This window comes from Phocoena phocoena, chromosome 2 (assembly GCF_963924675.1).
Source record: "Phocoena phocoena chromosome 2, mPhoPho1.1, whole genome shotgun sequence".
Taxonomy (NCBI): Eukaryota; Metazoa; Chordata; class Mammalia; order Artiodactyla; family Phocoenidae; genus Phocoena; species Phocoena phocoena.
Genome location: NC_089220.1, coordinates 100496500 through 100517959, shown reverse-complemented (window position 1 = coordinate 100517959; position 21460 = coordinate 100496500). Strand labels below are relative to the sequence as shown.

The following is a 21460-nucleotide window of genomic DNA, read 5'->3' as shown; positions in this document are numbered from 1 at the left end:
TTCTGGGAAGCACTGAGCCTACAGATATTGACCTATATAATGAGACAGAGGTGAGAGAATTATAGAGAAAAACCTGATACGGATGATGTGGTGGCAGAAGTACTAGGAGCACCTACAAACAACCTGACCAAGCAGAAAAGCAAGTGGACACAGAAATGTCTACTCACTGGAAGCAGAACAGTTACATATCTCTGCTGAACCTACTTACCTCTGACTTGCTGTTCTAGACTAAGGATGACTGCCACGGCCTGATGAAGAATAAGGAGTTTTGTCTGGGGTTTTTCACTCTTTAAATGAAGCTGACACATTCGACCAAGCTCTTTGAATGCCTCATTAATATCGCGCACACGCAAGCGTTCTCTGGCATTGTTGGCCATCCGCCTTTCCTTCTCCCTTTCTATCTTCTGTTCTGGGTTCAAATCCTCATCTTCATTAGTACTGCTGGAAGGCAAAGTAACAACAATGTCTGTTAGGTTCGCTATAAAGTAAGATATGCTTATTGTACAAAATTAAAAATTATAAAAATAAAAATGACCTATAAATTTTACCAAATGGTAGTAATAGCTACACTTAACATTACTGTATATTTCTTTCCAGTCCTTCCTCAATGCAAATATATAGTTATATAGTTGAAATTATACCACATACACTTAAAAAAAAAATTTATTTATTTATTTTTGGCTGTGTTGGATCTTCACTGCTGTGCGCGGGCTTTCTCTAGTTGCGGCAAGTGGGGGCTACTCTTCGTTGCGGTGTGCGGGCTTCTCTTGTTGTGGAGCATGGGCTCTAGGTGTGTGGGCTTCAGTAGTTGTGGCACACGGGCTCAGCAGTTGTGACTCGTAGGTTCTAGAGTGCAGGCTCAGTAGTTGTGGCACACAGGCTTAGCTGCTCTGCTGCATGTGGGATCTTCCCAGACCAGGGCTTGAACACATGTCCTCTGCATTGGCAGGCGGATTCTTAACCACTGCGCCATCAGGGAAGTCCCCCACGTACATTTCTAAATGCATTTTCATTGCACATTACAGCATAAAGACTTCTCCACACTACTAGTGAAACTATTCATAAACATAATTTGAATGACCACATATTATAGCACCCTGCTCTTCTAGATGTGATCAGCAGCATCAGCATTACTGCTTAAAAACTACTTTTTACATTACTGTAAAAACAGTGTTACATTACCGTTAGAAACAGAATCTCAGGTTCCGCTACAAACCTACTGAATCAGAAGCTGCATTTTAACAAGATTCATATGTACATTAAGGTTTGAGAAACACTGTACTATTATAGTAATGTATTACAGTTTGCTAATGTCCTTAAATGTATTCTGGCAGTCCCCTGGTGAGGAGGAGGAAGAAAAGCTTAAGATGTGGAATGAGAGAAGTATCTCAGAAAATGACTATACTTTTTGTTCTGGAAGAAATATCATCATCAGTGGTGATGATTTTAAAACATGGGTGAACAACTTTTTTGAAGGACAAATTGGCAAAATGAATCCAAAGCCTTAAAATGTTCATTATCTCTTGATCAGCAATTCCAACTTTAGAAATTCATCCAAAGGATATAATTAGAGATGTTCATAGAAATTTAGGTAAAGAAGTTGATCACAGAATTATTTACTTCAGAACAAATGGGAGTCCAATATTAGGAGATGGGTTAAATAAATCACAGTACATCCAGATAATGGTCTACTATGTACCCTCTAAAAATCAAGCTGTAGATTATGCTAGGTAAAAGATGCCAAACACAAAAGTCTACATATTGTATGATTCCATTTACAGGAACTTCTAGAAAAGACAAAAGTATGGTAACAGAAAGCAGATCAACATTTGCCAGAAGATGGGAGAAAAGGACTGGTTATAAATTGGCATGAGGAAACTTTTTAGGGTGGCAGAAATATTCTACATTATTAATGTATATAACTGTATACACACGTCAAAGGACCAAAACTGTACGCTTAAAATTGGCGTATTTTATTATATTTGAATTAAACCTCAATAAAGCTGCCTAAAAACAGAAACAAGAAAAAAACACAAATAGATGAAAAGGTTAAAAATACACTGTTAAATTAAAAAAGTTGAAATTATAAAACTTTTATCCAGTTTATCTCCAATTTAAACTGTATTTATGGAAAAAGATATTCCTTGAAAAGTAAACTGTAGTTAATTCTGGGTAGTGGAGTTTCTTGTGATTTTTGTGTGTGCTTTTCTGTAATTTTCAAATTTCTGTAATGAAAACAGACTAATTAATCAGAAAAAAATATTTGAGAAAAATGCTTTGGAATAACTTCTAGAAAATTCTACGTATATTTCAGAAATAAATTACTGAGCAGGGCCTCTTAGAAACCTGGAAAAAAATGTGCACAAAGAATTGGTGCTTCACCTCTAATACCTTGAGTACTCTAATAAAGAACAAGTAGAGGGGGCTTCCCTGGTGGCGCAGTGGTTGAGAGTCCGCCTGCCGATGCAGGGGACACGGGTTCGTGCCCCGGTCCGGGAAGATCCCCCATGTTGTGGAGTGGCTAGGCCTGTGAGCCATGGCCACTGAGCCTGCGCTTCCGGAGGCTGCGCTCCGCACCGGGAGAGCCCACAACAGTGAGAGGCCCGCGTACCGCAAAACAAACAAACAAAGAAAAAAAAAACAAACAAGTAGAGGGACTTCCCTGTCCAGTGGTAAAGAATCCGCCTTACAATGCAAGGGATGTGGGTTCGATCCCTGGTCAGGGAACTAAGATTCCCACATGCCACAGGGCAACTAAGCCCACACGCCACAACTACAGAGCCCACACGCTCTGAAGCCTGCTCTGACCACAACTAGAGAGAGAAAACCCGCACACCACGAGTAGAGAGATGCCTGTGCGCCGCAACAAAAGATCCCGCATGCCGCAACTAAGACAGGATGCACCCAAAAATAAATAAAATAAATAATAAATCTTAAAAAAAACACAAGTGGACAACAGATTTTTACTAGCCAATTGTCAAGAATTTCATAAAAGTATTCTTTTGATAATAGAGAATCACTACTAGCTCTTTGACTTCAAAGAAACCTTTACAGATCATCTAGCCCAAAGGTTTCCAAAGGTGGCCACTCACTAGAATCTTCAGGAGCACTTATAAAATATAGCTTTCAAAGGTCCCACTGCCAGAGATGCTGATACAGTGAGCTCGGGTTCAGGGGCCAGGCACCTGTATTTCTAAAATGTTTCAGGAGTCTGTGCAGCAGGGTTAAGAACCACTGTAAGATCAGTGACCTCCCTAGGATTACAAGGCTAATGAGTAGCAGGGTAGTGACAAGAATCCAGGTTAGTGCTTCATGGAAGAAATCAAGAGCACATATCTAAAATTATTATCATCATAAGTTACCACAGTACCTTTACTGATGTTTACTGCATGTGAGACAGTGTGAAAAGGGCTTTATATGCATAATTTTCAGTTTATTCCCACAAGAATCCTAAACAGAAAGTCTCCTGTTAAGATAGAACCAAACCTCAGAGAGCTTAATAACTTGCCAAGGTTACTTGGCAAAATGTGATGAAGCCATGATTCAAACCAAGGTTAGCCTTATTTTGTCCAAAGGCTGTGTTTTAAATGTACTATTATTAACTACTAAGTATTGTTATTATTAACCCATTATACTGCCTTCTCAATCTCTGATGACCTATAACAGTGCTCAGCAAACTGGCCCATAAGCCAGCTACCTGTTTTTGTAAATAAAATTTTATTGGAAGAGCCACACCCACCTGTTTATGTACTGTCTTTGGCTGCTTTCATGATACAGTGGCAATGTTCAACAGTTGCAACAGAGACTGTATGACCCACAAAGACTAAAATATTTACTATCTGGCCCTTTACACACACGAAGTTTGCTGACCTATATAATGAAAGGATGAATGATGAGGACAGATGCAAATTATTTCCCTTAAAGTTCTATTTGAATAATGAAACTATGAAAGAATTAAGATTCCTCAAAGGAGTGGACTCTGGATTCCCTGACTCAATTTTTATTTCTTCATGCCCTTGCACAACTGAGTACAATGCATATTAAAATGATAGTATTAGGACCTTAAGATTTAATTTTCCTCAAGAGAAATGTCAACTACTGAAAATAGTGAGAATGTCGAATGCAAAAGGACAACTTTTAAGTATGGGACTGACAGAAAGGACTATCCTGGTTCTTTTAGTTTGTAATTTCCTTTGTACCATAATTTAATACAAAGAACAATGTTTTAAATATAAATATCTATACGTGATATATACATACTACTGATAAATGGATATATACCAAGAAATAGGACGTACGACGAATATATCAAATTACCTACCTTTAATGTAGAACTAGAAGAAAAATCTGATGGAAGAATCTGGAAATAATTTGAAACTAATGTATTATGTGTCAAAATCCATATTTCAAAGCAAAGTCAAGTCCAGTTTCTAGAAAACCTTCCCCGACAACATCAACGCATGTGGAGTACTTCCTTTTCCATACTCTTTTCAAAGTATTGTTTAAAACGTAAGTTGCAAATATCTTCTATAAAGAGCCAGAAAGTAAATATTTTCGGCTTTGTGGGTCATCCAACCTATGTTGCAACTGCACAAATCTGCCACTGCACTGTGAGAGCAGCCACAGACAATATGTAGATGAATGGTGTGTAGTGGTGTTCCAAAAAAACTTTATTTATAAAAACAGTCAATAAACTAGATATGGCCCATGGGCCATAGTTTGCCAGCCCCTGGTTTAAATCATACAAGAGTCTTACCATATACTTAGCCTTAAAATAATGTATTTGAATATTTACTGATGGGTTATATCTAGATACCTATACTTGTACAATTTAACTTGTTTTAGCTATTTTGTTCTCTAGCTGTCTTACAGACTATAAGCACTGATGGGAGAGAAGTAATTCTTTTTTGTATGTAGACCCTAAAATATTGTGGGAAACATGGAAAACATAAACTTAGAGTCAGCTTCATACGCCTCCCTTTTATGGATGCTATGAGGATTAAATGAGATAACACATAAAAGTCCCAACACAGTATCTAGAACACAGCTGACACTTAAATGCATGATACACTTCAATTTTCCAAGTATCTTCACCCATGGCAAATGAGTGAAATTTAATACCTGGATGCTAACAAATACCTTGTTCTGCCTCTAGATGAAACTTTGATATCTTTTTGGGAGGATTCATCATCTGATTTCATGTCATCTGATGAAGGAGGTTCATGAAGGTTTTCATCTTTCTCTTTGTTTTCAGTCTTGATTTCTGTGGGAACAACAGTTCCAGACTGACTTTGCAAGCCACCTAATAAAGAGGCAAAGAAACAGAATAAATGTCCAGACTCATTTATGAATTACAATTAAGACAGTAAAAAGCTTTCTTGCTGATAAATATCCTTAGTTGTTATAGAGCTACTATAGAAATCTGAAGATGTAAAAAAGTAAACTATTCAGAGCTGGAAACAGCATGTCCACAAACCTTAGAAAAAATTGCTTTTTAAAGCACCTGTATTTAAAAAAAAACAAGCCTGACCCTGATGGTGAGTCCAATGCTCATTTTCAGGCACATTTAACAATCAAACAAGGTAGGAGAAACATGATGCATTTTAAAAACTTCTAAGATGCTGTCAAGTTAAACGAAATAAGCTTTAACATTTTCCTGGACAAACACAATAAAACAGGCATCATAGTTAAATACAACTGGGAAAACTTTATCTTGGTGGTCTTAATACCACCTATATATTTGTACTTATTTATAAGGTCTGTTATAACATTGACAACAATTTGCTTTTTATAAGAATTGTCTGTCTCTCCAATTAAATTATAATCTTCTAAACAACAGCTACTATCACTCAGAGCTCTAAACATACTCAGAAATGTCTTTCTCAATTCCTCTAGGGACAATGAAGACTCAGCCATGAGGGGAAGTGATTTAGAAAGAGACAGGACAGGGACTTCCCTGGCAGTCCAGTGGTTAAGACTCTGCACTTCTACTGAAGGGGGTGCGGGTTCAATCCCTGGTCAGGGAACTAAGATCCCACATGCCACACAGTGCAGCCAAAAAAGAAAGAGGACAGATGCAGGAGCTGGTAAGAAGATGACCAGTAAACACTGAACAACGGTTTGCACAGGGTTCCATCCATCAATAAATATCTGTAATTGGCCCAGCTAAATGGACCAATTGGAACCCTAAATATTGACCCTGTATATTCACGCAGTAGTACTACTACTACTTGGAATTCTACCACTTAAGATGACTTTTTTTTTTTTTCTGTACGCGGGCCTCTCACTGTTGTGGCCTCTCCCGCCGCGGAGCACAGGCTCCGGATGCGCAGGCTCAGGGGCCATGGCCCACGGGCCCAGCCGCTCCGTGGCACGTGGGATCCTCCCAGACCGGGGCACAAACCTGTGTCCCCCGCATCGGCAGGCAGACCCCAACCACTGCGCCACCAGGGAAGCCCCTAAGATGACTTTTGATTCACAGATGTCAATCTGACTGTGAAGAAGGTGACAGTACTCCAAAATGATACCTCTGTATGCACAACTGCTGTAAACGAACTATATAGTTACCTCTATAATTTTCTTGTGTTTTATGGTTCAAGTCTGTGCTTGAAGCAGTGACCGTACTAGACAGGACTGAATGATTGCCATTGAGACTGACAGAGTCTTCTCGATGAGTTCCGACCTAAAGTTAAAAAAAAAAAAAATGTTCATGGTGCAGTAATTGTTCAAATTCTTTCACTGGGTTTAATAGAGAAAACAGCTATCACTCATTTAAATTTAGCAACATTTTTTGGATGCCACTTTTCTGGTTTTTGGATTGTAAAAGACTCGACAGTAGTACTGTTTCTGAATAAAAATATTTTTAAAAATTCCAGCTTTCAAATTTTATATCCCAGAGGGTTGCTGTGAGAAGCAAATGAGCTAACAGACAAAAAGCACTCTATAATCCATACAGCACTACATATTATAGCCTCTATTGTGTATCAATCAATCTGAAAACCTATTCCATATACTACCTAAAAATGTTAAAGTATCCATGAATTTGCATTTAGCAAAATACTGCTTTGTTCCAAGTAATATCATTTATCTATACTTTAGCATATCCTTTTCTTACACACAGTGTCTTGTTTTTTCTTCCTCTAATTGCTTCTCCTCAAAAATTTTAAGAGCAGCAAAAGCAATACAAAATTAAAATAACTTAAAATAAAAGTTCTACATTGCCAGGCAACAAAAAGCCATACATTTTTATCCTCAGTTTTAATCAGATTTAGACAAGTCACAGTTAACTTGAACTGAGAAGGCATGCAAACACTACCAAGTGTTTTTAGCTACTGCAGTATTTTTAGAAAAACTGGTTACAAATGAACCAGTTTTTTTTTTATTAGAACAACAGCAGATGTGGCAATTAGAAGATTAATCCTTTAATTAAATAGGTTTATTGCCTGGAGTTATACATGAGAACCACTGTTTTTCAACAAATCCTTCAATCCCAGTAAAATGCCATGCTTTGAATCCCTCTTGAGTAATTAATATAGCTTTTATCTTTCATGACTTTGTATGGATTTTACCCTAAGAAGTATAAATACCCCTATGCAAGTTTATCCTTTGGTTTCCTGTGAGCCAAACAAAAGAAACCAAAGCAAAGTTTCAGGCAATGCAGGCTATTGGTAGTGGATCTGATTAGAACATACCAGGTCTTCCACCCAACTTTTTAAGAAATGTCTGTCCTCTATCTTTATTCTTATCTTTAATGTAGTTTTGAAAAACCCATTCAATGTATTCCATAGCTACTTTTTAAATTATTTGAGGATTAGTCATTGCTGAGAATTAGCTGTGTCACTACTCCCCTGGATGATCCAGCATTGACCATACCCGTTTTCTAAACCACACAATTTCATCATGCTTTAGAATCATAAAATCTTAAAGCTGGGAAGGGACCACAGAAATCAAGACAGCCTTCTATTCCATTACCATTTTGGAAATTTTCCCTTAGACCCTTAACCTTTACTTCTGCCCTGAACCGCAACCCGCCCCCAGTAAAAAATCTTGAGAAAAACCTGAAGAACTAAATCTAACACCAAGTGAAGAAGTGGACTATGAAAATTACATTCGAGAGAGGAAATTATTATTTATTTTATTTTTTTGCGGTACGCGGGCCTCTCACTGTTGTGGCCTCTCCTGTTGCGGAGCACAGGCTCTGGACGCACAGGCTCAGCGGCCATGGCTCACGGGCCCAGCCGCTCTGTGGCATGTGGGATCTTCCCAGACCGGGGCACGAACTCATGTCCCCTGCATCGGCAGGCGGACTCTCAACCACTGCGCCACCAGGGAAGCCCGAGAGACGAAATTATTTCTTTACTTTTATTTTTTGCAGTATGTGGGCCTCTCACCGTTGTGGCCTCTCACGTTGCGGAGCACAGGCTCCGGACGCGCAGGCTCAGCGGCCATGGCTCATGGGCCCAGCCGCTCCGCGGCATGTGGGATCTTCCGGGACCGGGGCACGAACCCATGTCCCCTGCATCGGCAGGCGGACTCTCAACCACTGCGCCACCAGGGAAGCCCGAGAGAGGAAATTGTTTTTAAAATAGTTTATGATATCCTATCTCTAGGGAATCCTGGTCATGTTTATTCATAACACATAGGGTGCTTTCTTGCTAGCTATGAACTACTCAATGATCTGAGAGGAAGGTCAGTTCAAAAATTGCATTTTATAAAAATAGGGTAAAATACAACAAATAGTTACAAATTCTTTGGGACCTTAGGAGTCTAGGCCTATTTTAAAGATAATATATTACTAGAATAATTTTGACTGGCTGAGGAAATCACTGCAGGATAAAGTAAAAGGTAAGAGTTTTTTTTTTTTGTAAGAAGATGTTGGGGGTACGAGTTTATTAATTAATTTATTTCTGCTGTGTTGGGTCTTCGTTTCTGTGCGAGGGCTTTCTCTAGTTGTGGCAAGCGGGGGCCACTCTTCATCATGGTGCGCCGGCCTCTCACTATCGTGGCCTCTCTTTTTGCGGAGCACAGGATCCAGACGCACAGGCTCAGTAGTTGTGGCTCGTGGGCCTAGTCGCTCCACAGCATGTGGAATCCTCCCAGACCAGGGCTCGAACCCGTGTCCCCTGCATTAGCAGGCAGATTCTCAACCACTGCGCCACCAGGGAAGCCCCAAAGCTAAGATTTTTATGTCTGTGTTTATAATGTGGACTTAAAACTTCCCACGATGTTTGGTAATATATGCCAATTTTGCTCTTATCTAGTATTTTGAGCTATCACACCAAGTAAATGAAAAATAAATAGCCTTTTAAAATTTAAACTTTTTTTTTTAAAAAAAATAAAATTTATTTATTTATTTATTGGCTGCGTTGGGTCTTCGTTGCTGTGCGCGGGCTTTCTCTAGTTGGGGTGAGCGGGAGCTACTCTTTGTTGCGGTGCGCGGGCTTCTCATTGTCGTGGCTTCTCTTGCTGTGGAGCACGGGCTCTAGGCACGTAGGCTTCAGTAGCTGTGGCACGTGGGCTCAGTAGTTGTGGATTGCAGGCTCTAGAGCGCAGGCTCAATAGTTGTGGCACACGGGCTTAGTTGCTCCGTGGCATGTGGGATCCTCCTGGGCCAGGGCTCGAACCTGTGTCCCCTGCATTGGCAGGCAGGTTCTTAACCACTGCACCACCAGGGAAGCCCTAAAATTTAAACTTTTAAACATATGTTTATTTACTACATATTGTACCTGTGAAACCCAATTTATAGCTCTGTCAGATAATACCGTTGAACAGTAGCAAACTGAATTTCACTCATATGATTGATAAGTGATGATGCATCTGTGAAATTCTTATTCTTTTATTTCATGAGTATAAATAATTCTTTGATTTTTCTGAATCTCAACTAATAAAAATGTTCTATCACCTCTTTTCTGATGAAAGGCTTGGAAGACAAAGGATCATTATCTAAATAATAGATCTTAAGGATTTTGCTTTTCCCTGAAGGAAAATCAGAAAGGTTGCTCAATTTGTTTTGCGATATAAAATGTCAGTGAATATCTTTGTCTTTATAGAATACTACAAACTAAGTATTTTCTCACACCAACCTTGAACAAAATTAAGCCTTTCAAAAATGGCATCAGACTAGCAAAAAGTTTCAAGTCTGGAGTTTTTCATGTTAATGAAGTTAGCAGGAACTTTTTCTTTGTAACTTGATTCCCCTTGCAAATGGCCCTCATATATTTTCTGGAGAATTTGACGTTCACAGTTCTTATAGTTTTCTTTAACCCTTGCTCACCCTGGCTCCCATGTCCTTCCTTTAATCTGAAGCTACCCGTTAAAATGGCTCTGTCCACATACGTAACAGGTGTATAAACAGTTCTTTGTCTGAGCTCAGAGCCTGTGAGGCCAGCCAGATAGGACCTTGTTTAATTGTTCATCTCGTTAGCATACAGCTGACAGAATGCTTCTATTGGGGGACTAGCAGGGGAAGGAAAACCCCTAGGCCTGCTATGCTCTAAATTTCAATTATGAAGAGCTCCGTTTCAGAATAAACGGCCCATTCCATTAAATGACATCATCTTGCATTCTGAATCTTTACAATCTACCTATGGCCTTATTTTTGTGGGAGCATCCAACAAGGGACTTGTTTTCATTTAACTTGGCCAATGGCTTCAACACCCACAATGGAAAAATGCTAAATCTAATTAGTTGATGAATAAGAGGTCTTGTGAATTAAGGGACAGACCGAAAACTACTCAGTATGAACTCCTCGCTGATTTTGAATTCTATTCTAATAATTTGTTCAATTTGTACTATTCACTGAGTACTAATGATTTAAATTAATCACTATTAATCTACAGACTGAATAAAGGATCTTTATGTACTGTAAATATTTTGTTTTACCCAAAGAGGGTTTTATGCTAAAACTTGGAAGAATTCCAGTTGTTATGATTCCTTTTGAATAATATTTCCAAAAATATATAATTTGTATGGATTTCAGACTTAAAAAACTTGACAGTTAAACAATTTTGAGTTAAAAAAATTGTATCAAAACCCTTTAAAAGCACTATAATATGGTTTAAACAAAATTTTAAAAAATTTAAGTTGCCCATTTGGGAAAAAAATTGGTTAGAAAAAGTAAAATACAGTTAAAAAATAAACTTCAGTTTAGCAGAAACCTACACATACCATTTCTACTGTATACAAACCTATACTAACAAAATTACTGTCTAAATATAAGGTTAAAATGATTCCAAATTTACTCTGATAAAGTGACAAAAAGTGCTAAAATTTTGAATAAAATATTACTCTATTTGCCTGTTAGTCTTTAATAACTGAATCTTAAATCTTTTAGAACTAGGAAAAATATAGTTTCTCTAACTGCTTTAGGATTTAGAAAACAGACATGATTTATATTTCAAATCATTATATAAGGTCGCTTTAAGCTCTACAACTGAACATTATTTGCTCTCATACAAGACACACATCTCCAACCATAGCTTAAACAACAAAAAACCCAAGCAATCCCCCCCCCGCCGCCCCCCCCGCAAAAGACATGCCTGAGTTAAATTTCCTCAGGACTTGTAACAAAGAAATCAAAAGACCTCCTGGATGTAATTTTATCCTGTATCATAAATGAGAAACTTTTAAAGATTTGCATCAGTCTTCCATTAACACAAAAGCTTCTAATCTAACTTAGTTTGAAGTTGAAATCACTGTCTGAACAATAACTGAGCACTTTGTGTTAAAGATAAAAGTGCCATTACAGAGCTATCTCATCAGGCCTTGGTATTTTAGATATTACAGCCATGAACTGATGTGATGTAAAATAACTTTATATTGCTGAAACCTCTTTGTAATGCCTAAATGAAATTAATGAGTCTCATTCCTTTTCAGTTTTCCACTTAATAACATTATTTTTTTGCTGTCAGCAGTTTATTCCGAGTTTGTTCTTACATTAAATAAATGGGAGCAAAACTACAGTCTGTCCAATGCTGACATTTCAATAGTTCTAAAAATCCTGATTTTGTGTTTTAAAATTTAAACGATACATCAATCACATCCTAATAATAGTGTCTGATAAAGCCTTAAGTTTTAATTTGCATTAAGAAAATATGGAGAAACTATCCAAAATATTGAAAGGGAGTAGGAAATTAAGTAAATGAAAATGTTAACCCTATTCAAAAGTAAGAGCAAATGTTAAAACTAGGGCAGGCTGGCTACACTAATTATATGAGAAGGAGTAGTAATTACCCACTTCCTCGTCTCTTTTTCTGATATAATAATCTTCAGGAAATCTAATTTTTTTTTTTTTTTTTGCGGTACGCGGGCCTCTCTCACTGTTGTGGCCTCTCCCGTTGCGGAGCACAGGCTCTGGACGCGCAGGCTCAGTGACCATGGCTCACGGGCCTAGCCACTCTAGGGCATGGGGGATCCTCCCGGACCAGGGCACAAACCCGTGTCCCCTGCATCGGCAGGCGGACTCTCAACCACTGCGCCACCAGGGAAGCCCAGGAAATTTAATTTTTGTGTATATTAGATAGCTAAAATATGTTAAAAGCTTTCTGTGGTTGAAACCTCATTTAATCCTAACCTTTGATGCTAGTCAAGTTTGTTCAGTTAAAAGAAACAACAGTCAAATAAGTCTTTTGATATTGACTCCTATTAATATTTTTGGCAGGTGGTAGTCTTATTACCTTTGTGTGAAATATAAAAATTGTTTTCTGGAATAACGAAAAATAGTAATTATTTCATCTATAAGAAGATGGATCTACAAATCAGTAGATCAGCTGTAGATGATCTTACTAGCATAATCTTGTTATAACTGAAAATAATGTAGAGAAATGTTTTCAGCAACAAAGCTATTTCCTTGATCAAGGAGACTATTTTGGTTAACCTGCCCATGTAGACTTCACACCATAAGTTACCTTGATAGCACTGAAGGCTGAGAGCAGAGCTCTCTGTATTACTTTTATCCTGCCATCAACTCTTATTCTTCTACTCCCAGTGCATTCTGGCTCACCTCAAATATTCCAACTACTTCAACAGAACTCCCAAACTACTCATTAAAACAAAATAAGCAAAATGTTATAGGCTCCAAAAAAATAAAAGAAAAAAACCCCAAAAAACAAACAAACAAAAAACCCCCCAAAAACAAAACTTGCTAACTCTCATTTCCTGCACTGGGAAGCTAATTTTGTTCTAAATCAGGGATTGGCAAAGTATGCCTGTGAGCCAAATCTGGTCCTGTTATTTATTTATTTTGTTTTACTAGTAAAGGAGGCTCTTTTTTACAAATAAAGTTTTATTAAAACACAGCCACACTGATTTGTTTTCATAACAGCTATGGCTGCTTTCATGTTACCAAATCAGAGGTAAGTAGTTGTGCCAGAGACCATATAGCCTGCAAAGCTGAAAATATTTACTGTCTGGCCTTTTACAAAAAAAGTATGCTGATTCTTCTCCTTTAAATTCTAGGAGAGAAAGTAACATCATTTTTAAAACTTGGAATTAGGATGGTGACCTCTAGTAAATGCCCACAAAAATCCATTACATCAAAAATTTTATCTGAATGTTCTGTGGACTTCCTGGAATGGTATTTATGTTTACTAGACCAGTTTTACTCTCTGCAGAAAAATAAATGAAATGATGAAATTTAAATATTTTTGAGAGGAAACTGACCTTATGAGTTCTAAATGGCGATATAGAATTGCTGATAAACTGATATTTCTGTGGTTACTTTGTAATAATGGCCATGTAACCTCCATTTTTAGGGGCCTAAAAAATACTAATTTATGTTAATGCAGAGGAAAAGTATATAAACTACCAGAAAGTTAAACAAGACAAAAAAAGAAAAGTGATTCCAGAATGTAAAATTGTGTTATTTCTTAGTCATTATCAGTTAGAAAACATGGGGGTGAGATAATAAAAGCAGATTAACTCTTAAAGATGGCTGGCGATAGTTACAAGATGTCCCCCAAATCACACACCCTCCCAGAGTATGAAAAGAGTTGATTCCACATAAGTAGGTACAAAGCATGTAAGCAAGGCTCCTGGCAGTACTGATGCAAGCCCTCAGACATGAATAACAGCCACCAGGATAAGAGTTTTCCTCAACAATATGCCTAAGTCTTAGCTGGGACCGTCACTGGCTGACTGTGATCTTCATTTCATTCCATTCTTTGGTCTTTCTGCTGAAACCGAGAACTGAGTACTCACAGCTAAGAAGTTCATTTCAGAAGGATGGGAGCTGAATACTAACTCACCTGACATTCTTAGATTTTGTCAGTTAATAACTTTTGAGGGTAAGCCTGGCAGAAACATCTGCATTTCCACCTCCATTAGTGATTGGGGAAGGGGTGGATATAATAGATGATGTCTGGCAGACTTTTCTCAGCTGTGTCCTCTAAGAAGGTTATAAAAACTGAAGGAAGACCCTGATAGACAAACTCAGCAATAGCCTGGGCTTAGTTGCTGCAGCACTGATGCTGCTTCTCAGACTAAGCCAGACTCACCTCATGTTTCAGAACTCTCTTTTTCTTGATTACCTTGAATTATTTTCCTTTTATTTTTGCGGTACGCGGGCCTCTCACTGCTGTGGCCTCTCCTGCCACGGAGCACAGGCTCCGGACTTGCAGGCCCAGCGGCCATGGCTCATGGGCCCAGCCGCTCCATGGCATGTGGGATCCTCCCAGACCTGGGCACGAACCTGCGTCCCCTGCATCGGCAGGCGGACTCTCAACCACTGCGCCACCAGGGAAGTCCTTTTCCTTTTTAAAGAATATCTCTGGCAGCTCTGAAGTAGGCAGCATATTCCTAGTGAATATAATGGAAGCCACTTTCTTAACTAAAAGCTTCAGGGCAGTATCTAATATTAGGAACAATTTTTCCCTCAACAAGTTCTTTTAAAATGCACTAGGGCTTCCCTGGTGGCGCAGTGGTTGGGAGTCCGCCTGCCGATGCGGGGGACGCGGGTTCGTGTCCCGGTCCGGGAGGATCCCACATGCCGCGGAGCGGCTGGGCCCGTGAGCCATGGCCGCTGGGCCTGCGCGTCCGGAGCCTGTGCTCCGCGATGGGGGAGGCCACAACAGTGAGAGGCCCGCGTACCGCAAAAAAAAAAAAAAAAAAAAAAAAAAAAAATGCACTAGGTTTTTACATGGCTTTGGAGGACTGGATTTTGAAAAATCTATTTTCCAACTTATATCCAAAGTTGGTAAAAACAACCTCCCAAAGATAGAAGTTCCATTTCATATAAATTCTATATTTATGTGGGAGGAGCCAGAGATATATCATATATTGCAGCAGATAAACTGGAAAAAGGAGCAGTGGGCTATTAACAATGAAGAATTAAGAAACGATTAAGAGGTGAGGACTAAGAATTGCAAATACTGAAGGCTGAGACAAGCTTAGGATTCAAACATACTGATTTTCAAGTCATTCTTCTAAATAAGGATAAACAGTATTTCAGCAAAGTAATAATTTATTCTTGCAACAAATGCTATCTTATTATTCTGTTAAAATTATTTTATTACTACCACTAATAGTGATTACAATATTCCCTTTTATTTCTAGGAATTCAGTAATTTAAAGATGCTTTCACATTTATTAGTTTATCAATAGCAACAAAAGCTAATTTAAAAGGAGTCTTAATTTCAAGATCTTCTGATATTAAAAAACAAAAACAAAAAACTGGTTGTTAAGACATGTGGGCATTGTCACCTATGCTGCTGAAAACACTGTTCTTAGGAAACCAGGCAGCCTTGTTTGATGTTTACTTCAGCAACTCCAGAATGAATATAAATGGCTGTCTGACATATGAATGTGAATGTGAAAATCTGGAACCAATCCTATTTTACAGAACACAAGACTTCAGCATTTGGGGCACCTAATTATTGCGATGATAGGTGAGTTTTAGCCTTGATCACACGGCTTACAGCTAGAAATCTGTTTCATAGGAGAATATTTCATGGCATGCAATGAATCTTAAAAACCATGCCATAAACATGCAAACACATGGTTTCAGTTAAATAGCAGATTCAAAACGAGCTTCATTCCTTTAAAACATAATTTGTATAAAAAACAATGTAAGACATTCGACACAGAATTTTTGATGTGCATGGCTGCAGAATTTTATTTTTTTCCTCCTTTAAAGAACTACCACATTAAAAAAAAAAGGGACTGAACGATTTTACTCTCTTCAGGGATTAATCTAAAATTGTTTCCTTTCTTTGTCACTTAAATTACAGTCATTCTTAAAACTACCCCACATTTTTCCTTCATTTGGGAATAAAGCTTAAATTTGGACCTGTACAAATAATATTACATTCGTTCTACTATTGAAGGCTGGTTCCAAATTATAATAAATAGCTTTTCTAGACCAGAACCCTTGAAATTCAGTCTTGCTTTATTGCTTTTGATACTAAGACTTTCTACAACTGTTTCAAGGCAAAAACTGTTCTGCTAATTATTACATATCTGGAAAAAAAATCCAAGTTTAAGCTAAAATGATCTCTGTAGAAAGTTTCTGCTTTTTGCACATGGTCATAGTAGGATTTTAAGGGCCAATGCTCAGCCAATGACCCTGCCCAAGACAGTAAAAGAAATTCTTAAAAGCCACTCTACCTTCCTTCCTTACAGAAAGAAGGAACCTCTCTCCCTGAAAGATTTCATGAAAAACATGTAGGACAATATGCTTTAGAAGTTATTTCCAAAAGGATGAGCACTATTTTACCATTGAAGCGGGTCGACTGCTTGTAACAAGGCTTGATCCACCATAGTTTGAATTGAGGCTTCCAATTGGTGCATTATGGGATGGTCCCAATAAACTGTGTATATCACTGTGACCAGCAGGCAAACTGGTGGAAGGTCCCACGGCATGGTTCCGCAGCACATGGATAGCATCATCCAGTCTGTCCAAACGATCCTCCATTCGAGATTGCTGTAGGGATTGAAAAAAGACATGGAGGTTACTGATGTTATCTATTAAATTCATTAAACTGCTATGTTTCCTACTTTGGGATATAGGGAAGGCAGCAAGTGAATATGCAATATCAAGTAGCTTCAAAAGAAACTACCTGTACTACGAATCAACAATTAAAGAAAGGATATTTGTAGACTATGCTAAATTAACAAAGCTTCAGAAGCAAATCACTGCTTCATAAAATCTATTTACCAATCTAGCATGAGGTTATTTCTTTTAGCTTCTACAAAAGCTGAAGGCTACTCTACTGTGTCTGATACTCAATTATCATTGATAAAAAAGATAACCTGTACTTTAACACTGATCTTTGAAATGAGGGCAATTTGGGGGAGGGTCTTCAAATCCAACAAATTTAAGTTGTAATTTGTTTTAAGTGAATATTTATAATACCTATCTGAAATGGTGACCACATCCAAATGTGCTCTTTCACAAAACTGATGAAATGATATTATCTGTTTGTGAATATACACATGCCCCATACACAAACATATTAGAATTTAAGAAAATAAAAGCACATGCCAGTAGAGCTCTTTTAAAAAGAATCACACTCAACAAAAGCCTATTTTTACATATTGTTACAAAAACGAAAATAGTCATTGTTTGATTTTAAAAGACTCTGGAGTCTGTACAGGCTTGATGATTTTAAACGGATAATAGGAAGTATAATTAATTGAAACACAAAAAAGGCACCATCTAAAAGAAATAGTACCTCACAGACATCCTTTAAGAAGGACATTGCATCTTGCAAATGCTCGTGAAGTTGCTGCTCAACTCGATTTTTCTGGCAAAGTCAAGACAGAACAGGAGGCAAAGCACAGGTTAAGATTAACTCCAAAAGAGATGAGGAAATAGCTGATGTGCATGTCAGCATAACATGTTAGTAAAGTTAACGCGGAGACCTGCAAGATCTACTTGTATTAAGGTATGAGAAGGCTGGGATTTAACAGCAAAGTTATAAGGTTAGCATCTAAGTAGCACACATTGCTTATATTTGCTTATATGTGAGAAGAAAACTTTCCTTTAATTTAAAATGTTCTGTTAGTCACAGAAAAAGAACTTTTCTATTTGCAACCTGGAATTACTGAATGATAGCATGACTTAACATTCCATTAAGTCATCCTTATTTTGTTTTTATAATGCTTCGTAATTCTGTGGTAAGCATAGAAAGGCAACAGTAGTTAACACCCTACCACAAATTCTTCACTCTCAATACCTAGACAGGCTCCTTTATTCTACTGCTTTGTTTGTCAATGGTTTTGCTTGTACAATTTACATAATACATTCTTTTTTAAAAAAGAAAACATGGGAAACAATACTCTTCCTGACAAAAATAATTGATGCTACATTTAAAAATTTTAACAGAAATGTAATAAATTATACACAATATCATCATATGAGAAAGAGTAAAATACAACCATTTTGCAATGCTGGACTAATTTTCTCTTACTTGGTCTGTGTGTTTTTTTTTTCTTCTTTAAATTTCCTTTACATGTAAACATAAAATTATAGTAAAATTAAAACCTAGATCTGTCAAAGAAACAAAAATCCCATAACACTATTTTAATACCAGCTGTCCTGAGACCAGAAGCCTGATGTCCCAAAGAACAGATGGTAAAAGGCACACCCAATGTGTCTTATATAGTTCAACTAAATCAGGCCATTTGTTAGCAAAGAATTCGTGTGTAATGCTATCCTACTGTTTTTTCATTGTTACTCAAGATTTTCTGGAAAAAAAAAAAAAAAAAAGAACTCCACACTATTAGATAAAAGAGACCTTGTATGTTTCTCAGAGGCTCTTACCAGGGAGTGGAGAGAGTTTTCATAGCTTGGGGATGAAGGCGCTTGTCCTCCAGGTCTGGGCCACTGACTGGTACCTGTTAAAACAAAACCCAAAAGCACACACACACCTTGGTTAACTCAGTGATCTTGATAATGTTCTAAAGGAAGGGGTAAAGATATATTGTAAGTGTGCATAAATTTATGTGAAAATTTTTGTTCAGTCTTCAGCATGTTACTGGCTACTGATAAACCCAACATATTAAATTTTTTTTCATTATTAATATAACTGTGTAGGGAGTTGAGAAAAAAACTATACTTTGAAACTACATTTATGTTTGCATGTTCTTCACACTCTGTCCAAATGCACACATATCTTGAGAAAATGTACTTAAAATATGCATAATTTAAAATTCTGTCCCTCCCCCATATTTTTAGTCTTTATGATCATGCTATTAATGACTTACATTAATATTCACCTGATTCTCTATATCATAATTTGCTTAACCACCACTACCTCACTGCTAGACGTTTTGGTTGCTTTCATTTGGCTATTATGAATAGTAACTGAATATCACTATATTATGAATGGTAATACTGTGTTTTTTCTTTTGGGGAGTATGTCTAAGGATAAATAGCACTTCTAAGTTAAAAGGTATGAAAATATTTATGATCCTTAATTCATAAGGCCAAAACTGCTTTCTAAAGGGTCATGTTAACTTGTGCCTCCAGTAATGAACAAATGTACCAATTTCAAATGATTGCAAATACATTTAGGATTATCTGCTAAAAGTTTTCCTAACATAATTTACACCAAAACATATTATTTAATTTGGAAAATATCATCATGAAAATTTTGTTAAATGTTGTTTACTCTTCAACTTTAGAAAAGTGGCAATATAATAATAAAAAAAAGGAGACAGAAAAAGCAAGGATACAAGTTCAGAACAGAAAGAATAAAAAGGGGAAAAAAAACCAAGAAAAAATAAAAGGGTTAATTCATTCATGTATTGGGGAGAATACAGTGTTTTAAAATAGCTTTAGGGACTTCCCTAGTGGTCCAGTGGGTAAGACTCCACGCTCCCAATGCAGGGGGCCCAGGTTCAACTGGTCAGGGAACTATATCCCACATGCATGCTGCAACTAAGAGTTCACATGCCTAAACTAAGAGTCCGCATGCCGCAACTAAAGATCCCACGTGCCACAACTAAGACCTGGCACAGCCAAAATAAATAAATAAAATAAATATAAAAAAAATAGCTTTAAATAGCTTTAAAATAACCAAAATAGCTTTAAAAAGAAAAAGACAAAACAAATGATTGAAAATCTTTACTATTTCATGACTGTGCATTTGCAAGTAAGTTATGTATAGAAAATAATGAAGACCGTTCAATTAAATATATGGTTTTGTTCTTAACAAATCTTCAGTGACAAACTGAATTATCAATATATTAGAAATCTGAAGTTGGAGAAGGTTTACTTAATGTGTCTTGTGTATTGCTAAATGAAATTTTAAACTATGTTCCACCAGAGCTTGTTGTTGCAGGTTAATTTGCCATATTTAGGAAACTAAAAACTTATGGTAAATTGGAACTATTATAGTTCACTTTAGCTGAGTAACCTAGTAATTGTAGGAATAACTGTATTGCTAGTAACTGTACAAAAAATAGGCACTCACAGTTTTTGTTTTTATTCTGCCTTTATGAAGCGAATGAGGTAAAAGATATGAATGCACTCACTCTGTGAACCTAAAGGTCTTTTTTTTTTTTTTTTTTTTTTTGCGGTACGCGGGCCTCTCACTGTTGTGGCCTCTCCTGTTGTGGAGCACAGGCTCTGGACGCGCAGGCTCAGCAGCCACGGCTCATGGGCCCAGCCGCTCCGCAGCATGTGGGATCTTCCTGGACCTGGGCACGAACCCGTGTCCCCTGCATCGGCAGGCGGACTCTCAACCACTGCGCCACCAAGGAAGCCCCTAAAGGTCTTTTTGACCATGAGATATTATTATTATTTCTTCCTGATGATAGATCTATCATGTAATCAATGAAGAAAAAAGATACATAGACTTTTGTAATTCTGGCCCACTGATGGCTTATTAGCTATGGATGAGAACTCTGGGGTTGTGAATGGAATTCAAATTCTAGACAGAGACCATAATGCTATAGAATACCTCTGACACTAGACAGATCTGCATCTTTGTCTTTTTATAAAACTAGTACATGAGTAAAATATACAGATTTATTTGGAATCATACTGGTATCTTTATCTCTAGCTTGTAATCACCAACTGCAGCATTACACAAATAAGGAAAAACAAAAGTACAAACGCGAAAAACCTAAGGGGTTTCCCAGAGAATAGGTTATTTCCCCCCTTCCTTCCTTGTCACCTGCTATCTGGTGGTAGACATGCACAGAGGTTTTGGGCTTATACTACTTCCTTCTGTTAGATAAGGGCAAGCTTTCAACTCTTTATATAGTTAACAATTTTTGTAATTGCCCTGAGCTTTTTAGTGACCACCCCCAAAAGCTAGCTGTTATTCAAGGATTATAATAAATGTACTTGATATCAAAATTTATTGACTATTTCCAGAGAACAAGTTAGCTGACAAGAGAATCAAATTATTTGGCTAGAAAATCTGGAAAGGCTTTCTTTGATCACTAAATCTAAAATTCACCCAGTGTTTCTGATCTGTTCTCACTCTGAGTGGGATTCAGTAATATGCCACCTAAT

The 21460-nt window shown here is 37.5% G+C and overlaps 1 protein-coding gene across 11 annotated transcripts in view; it reads right to left on the bottom strand.

The window, feature by feature from the left end:
- TCF12 (transcription factor 12) overlaps window positions 1–21460 on the bottom strand; it is a 379535-nt gene that overhangs the window by 13075 nt on the left and 345000 nt on the right. For 3 of the 11 annotated variants that reach the window (XM_065900446.1, XM_065900465.1, XM_065900492.1), the window contains 6 exons: window positions 18758–18831; window positions 17667–17738; window positions 16709–16915; window positions 6568–6682; window positions 5140–5302; window positions 209–441 (listed from right to left, as the gene is read on the bottom strand). In XM_065900446.1, coding sequence (XP_065756518.1) covers window positions 209–441; window positions 5140–5302; window positions 6568–6682; window positions 16709–16915; window positions 17667–17738; window positions 18758–18831 — 864 coding nt within the window. Of the gene's footprint in view, window positions 1–208; window positions 442–5139; window positions 5303–6567; window positions 6683–16708; window positions 16916–17666; window positions 17739–18757; window positions 18865–21116; window positions 21120–21460 lie in introns of all 11 variants that reach the window. The other 8 variants (XM_065900482.1, XM_065900475.1, XM_065900511.1 and 5 more) reach the window with 5 other exon arrangements.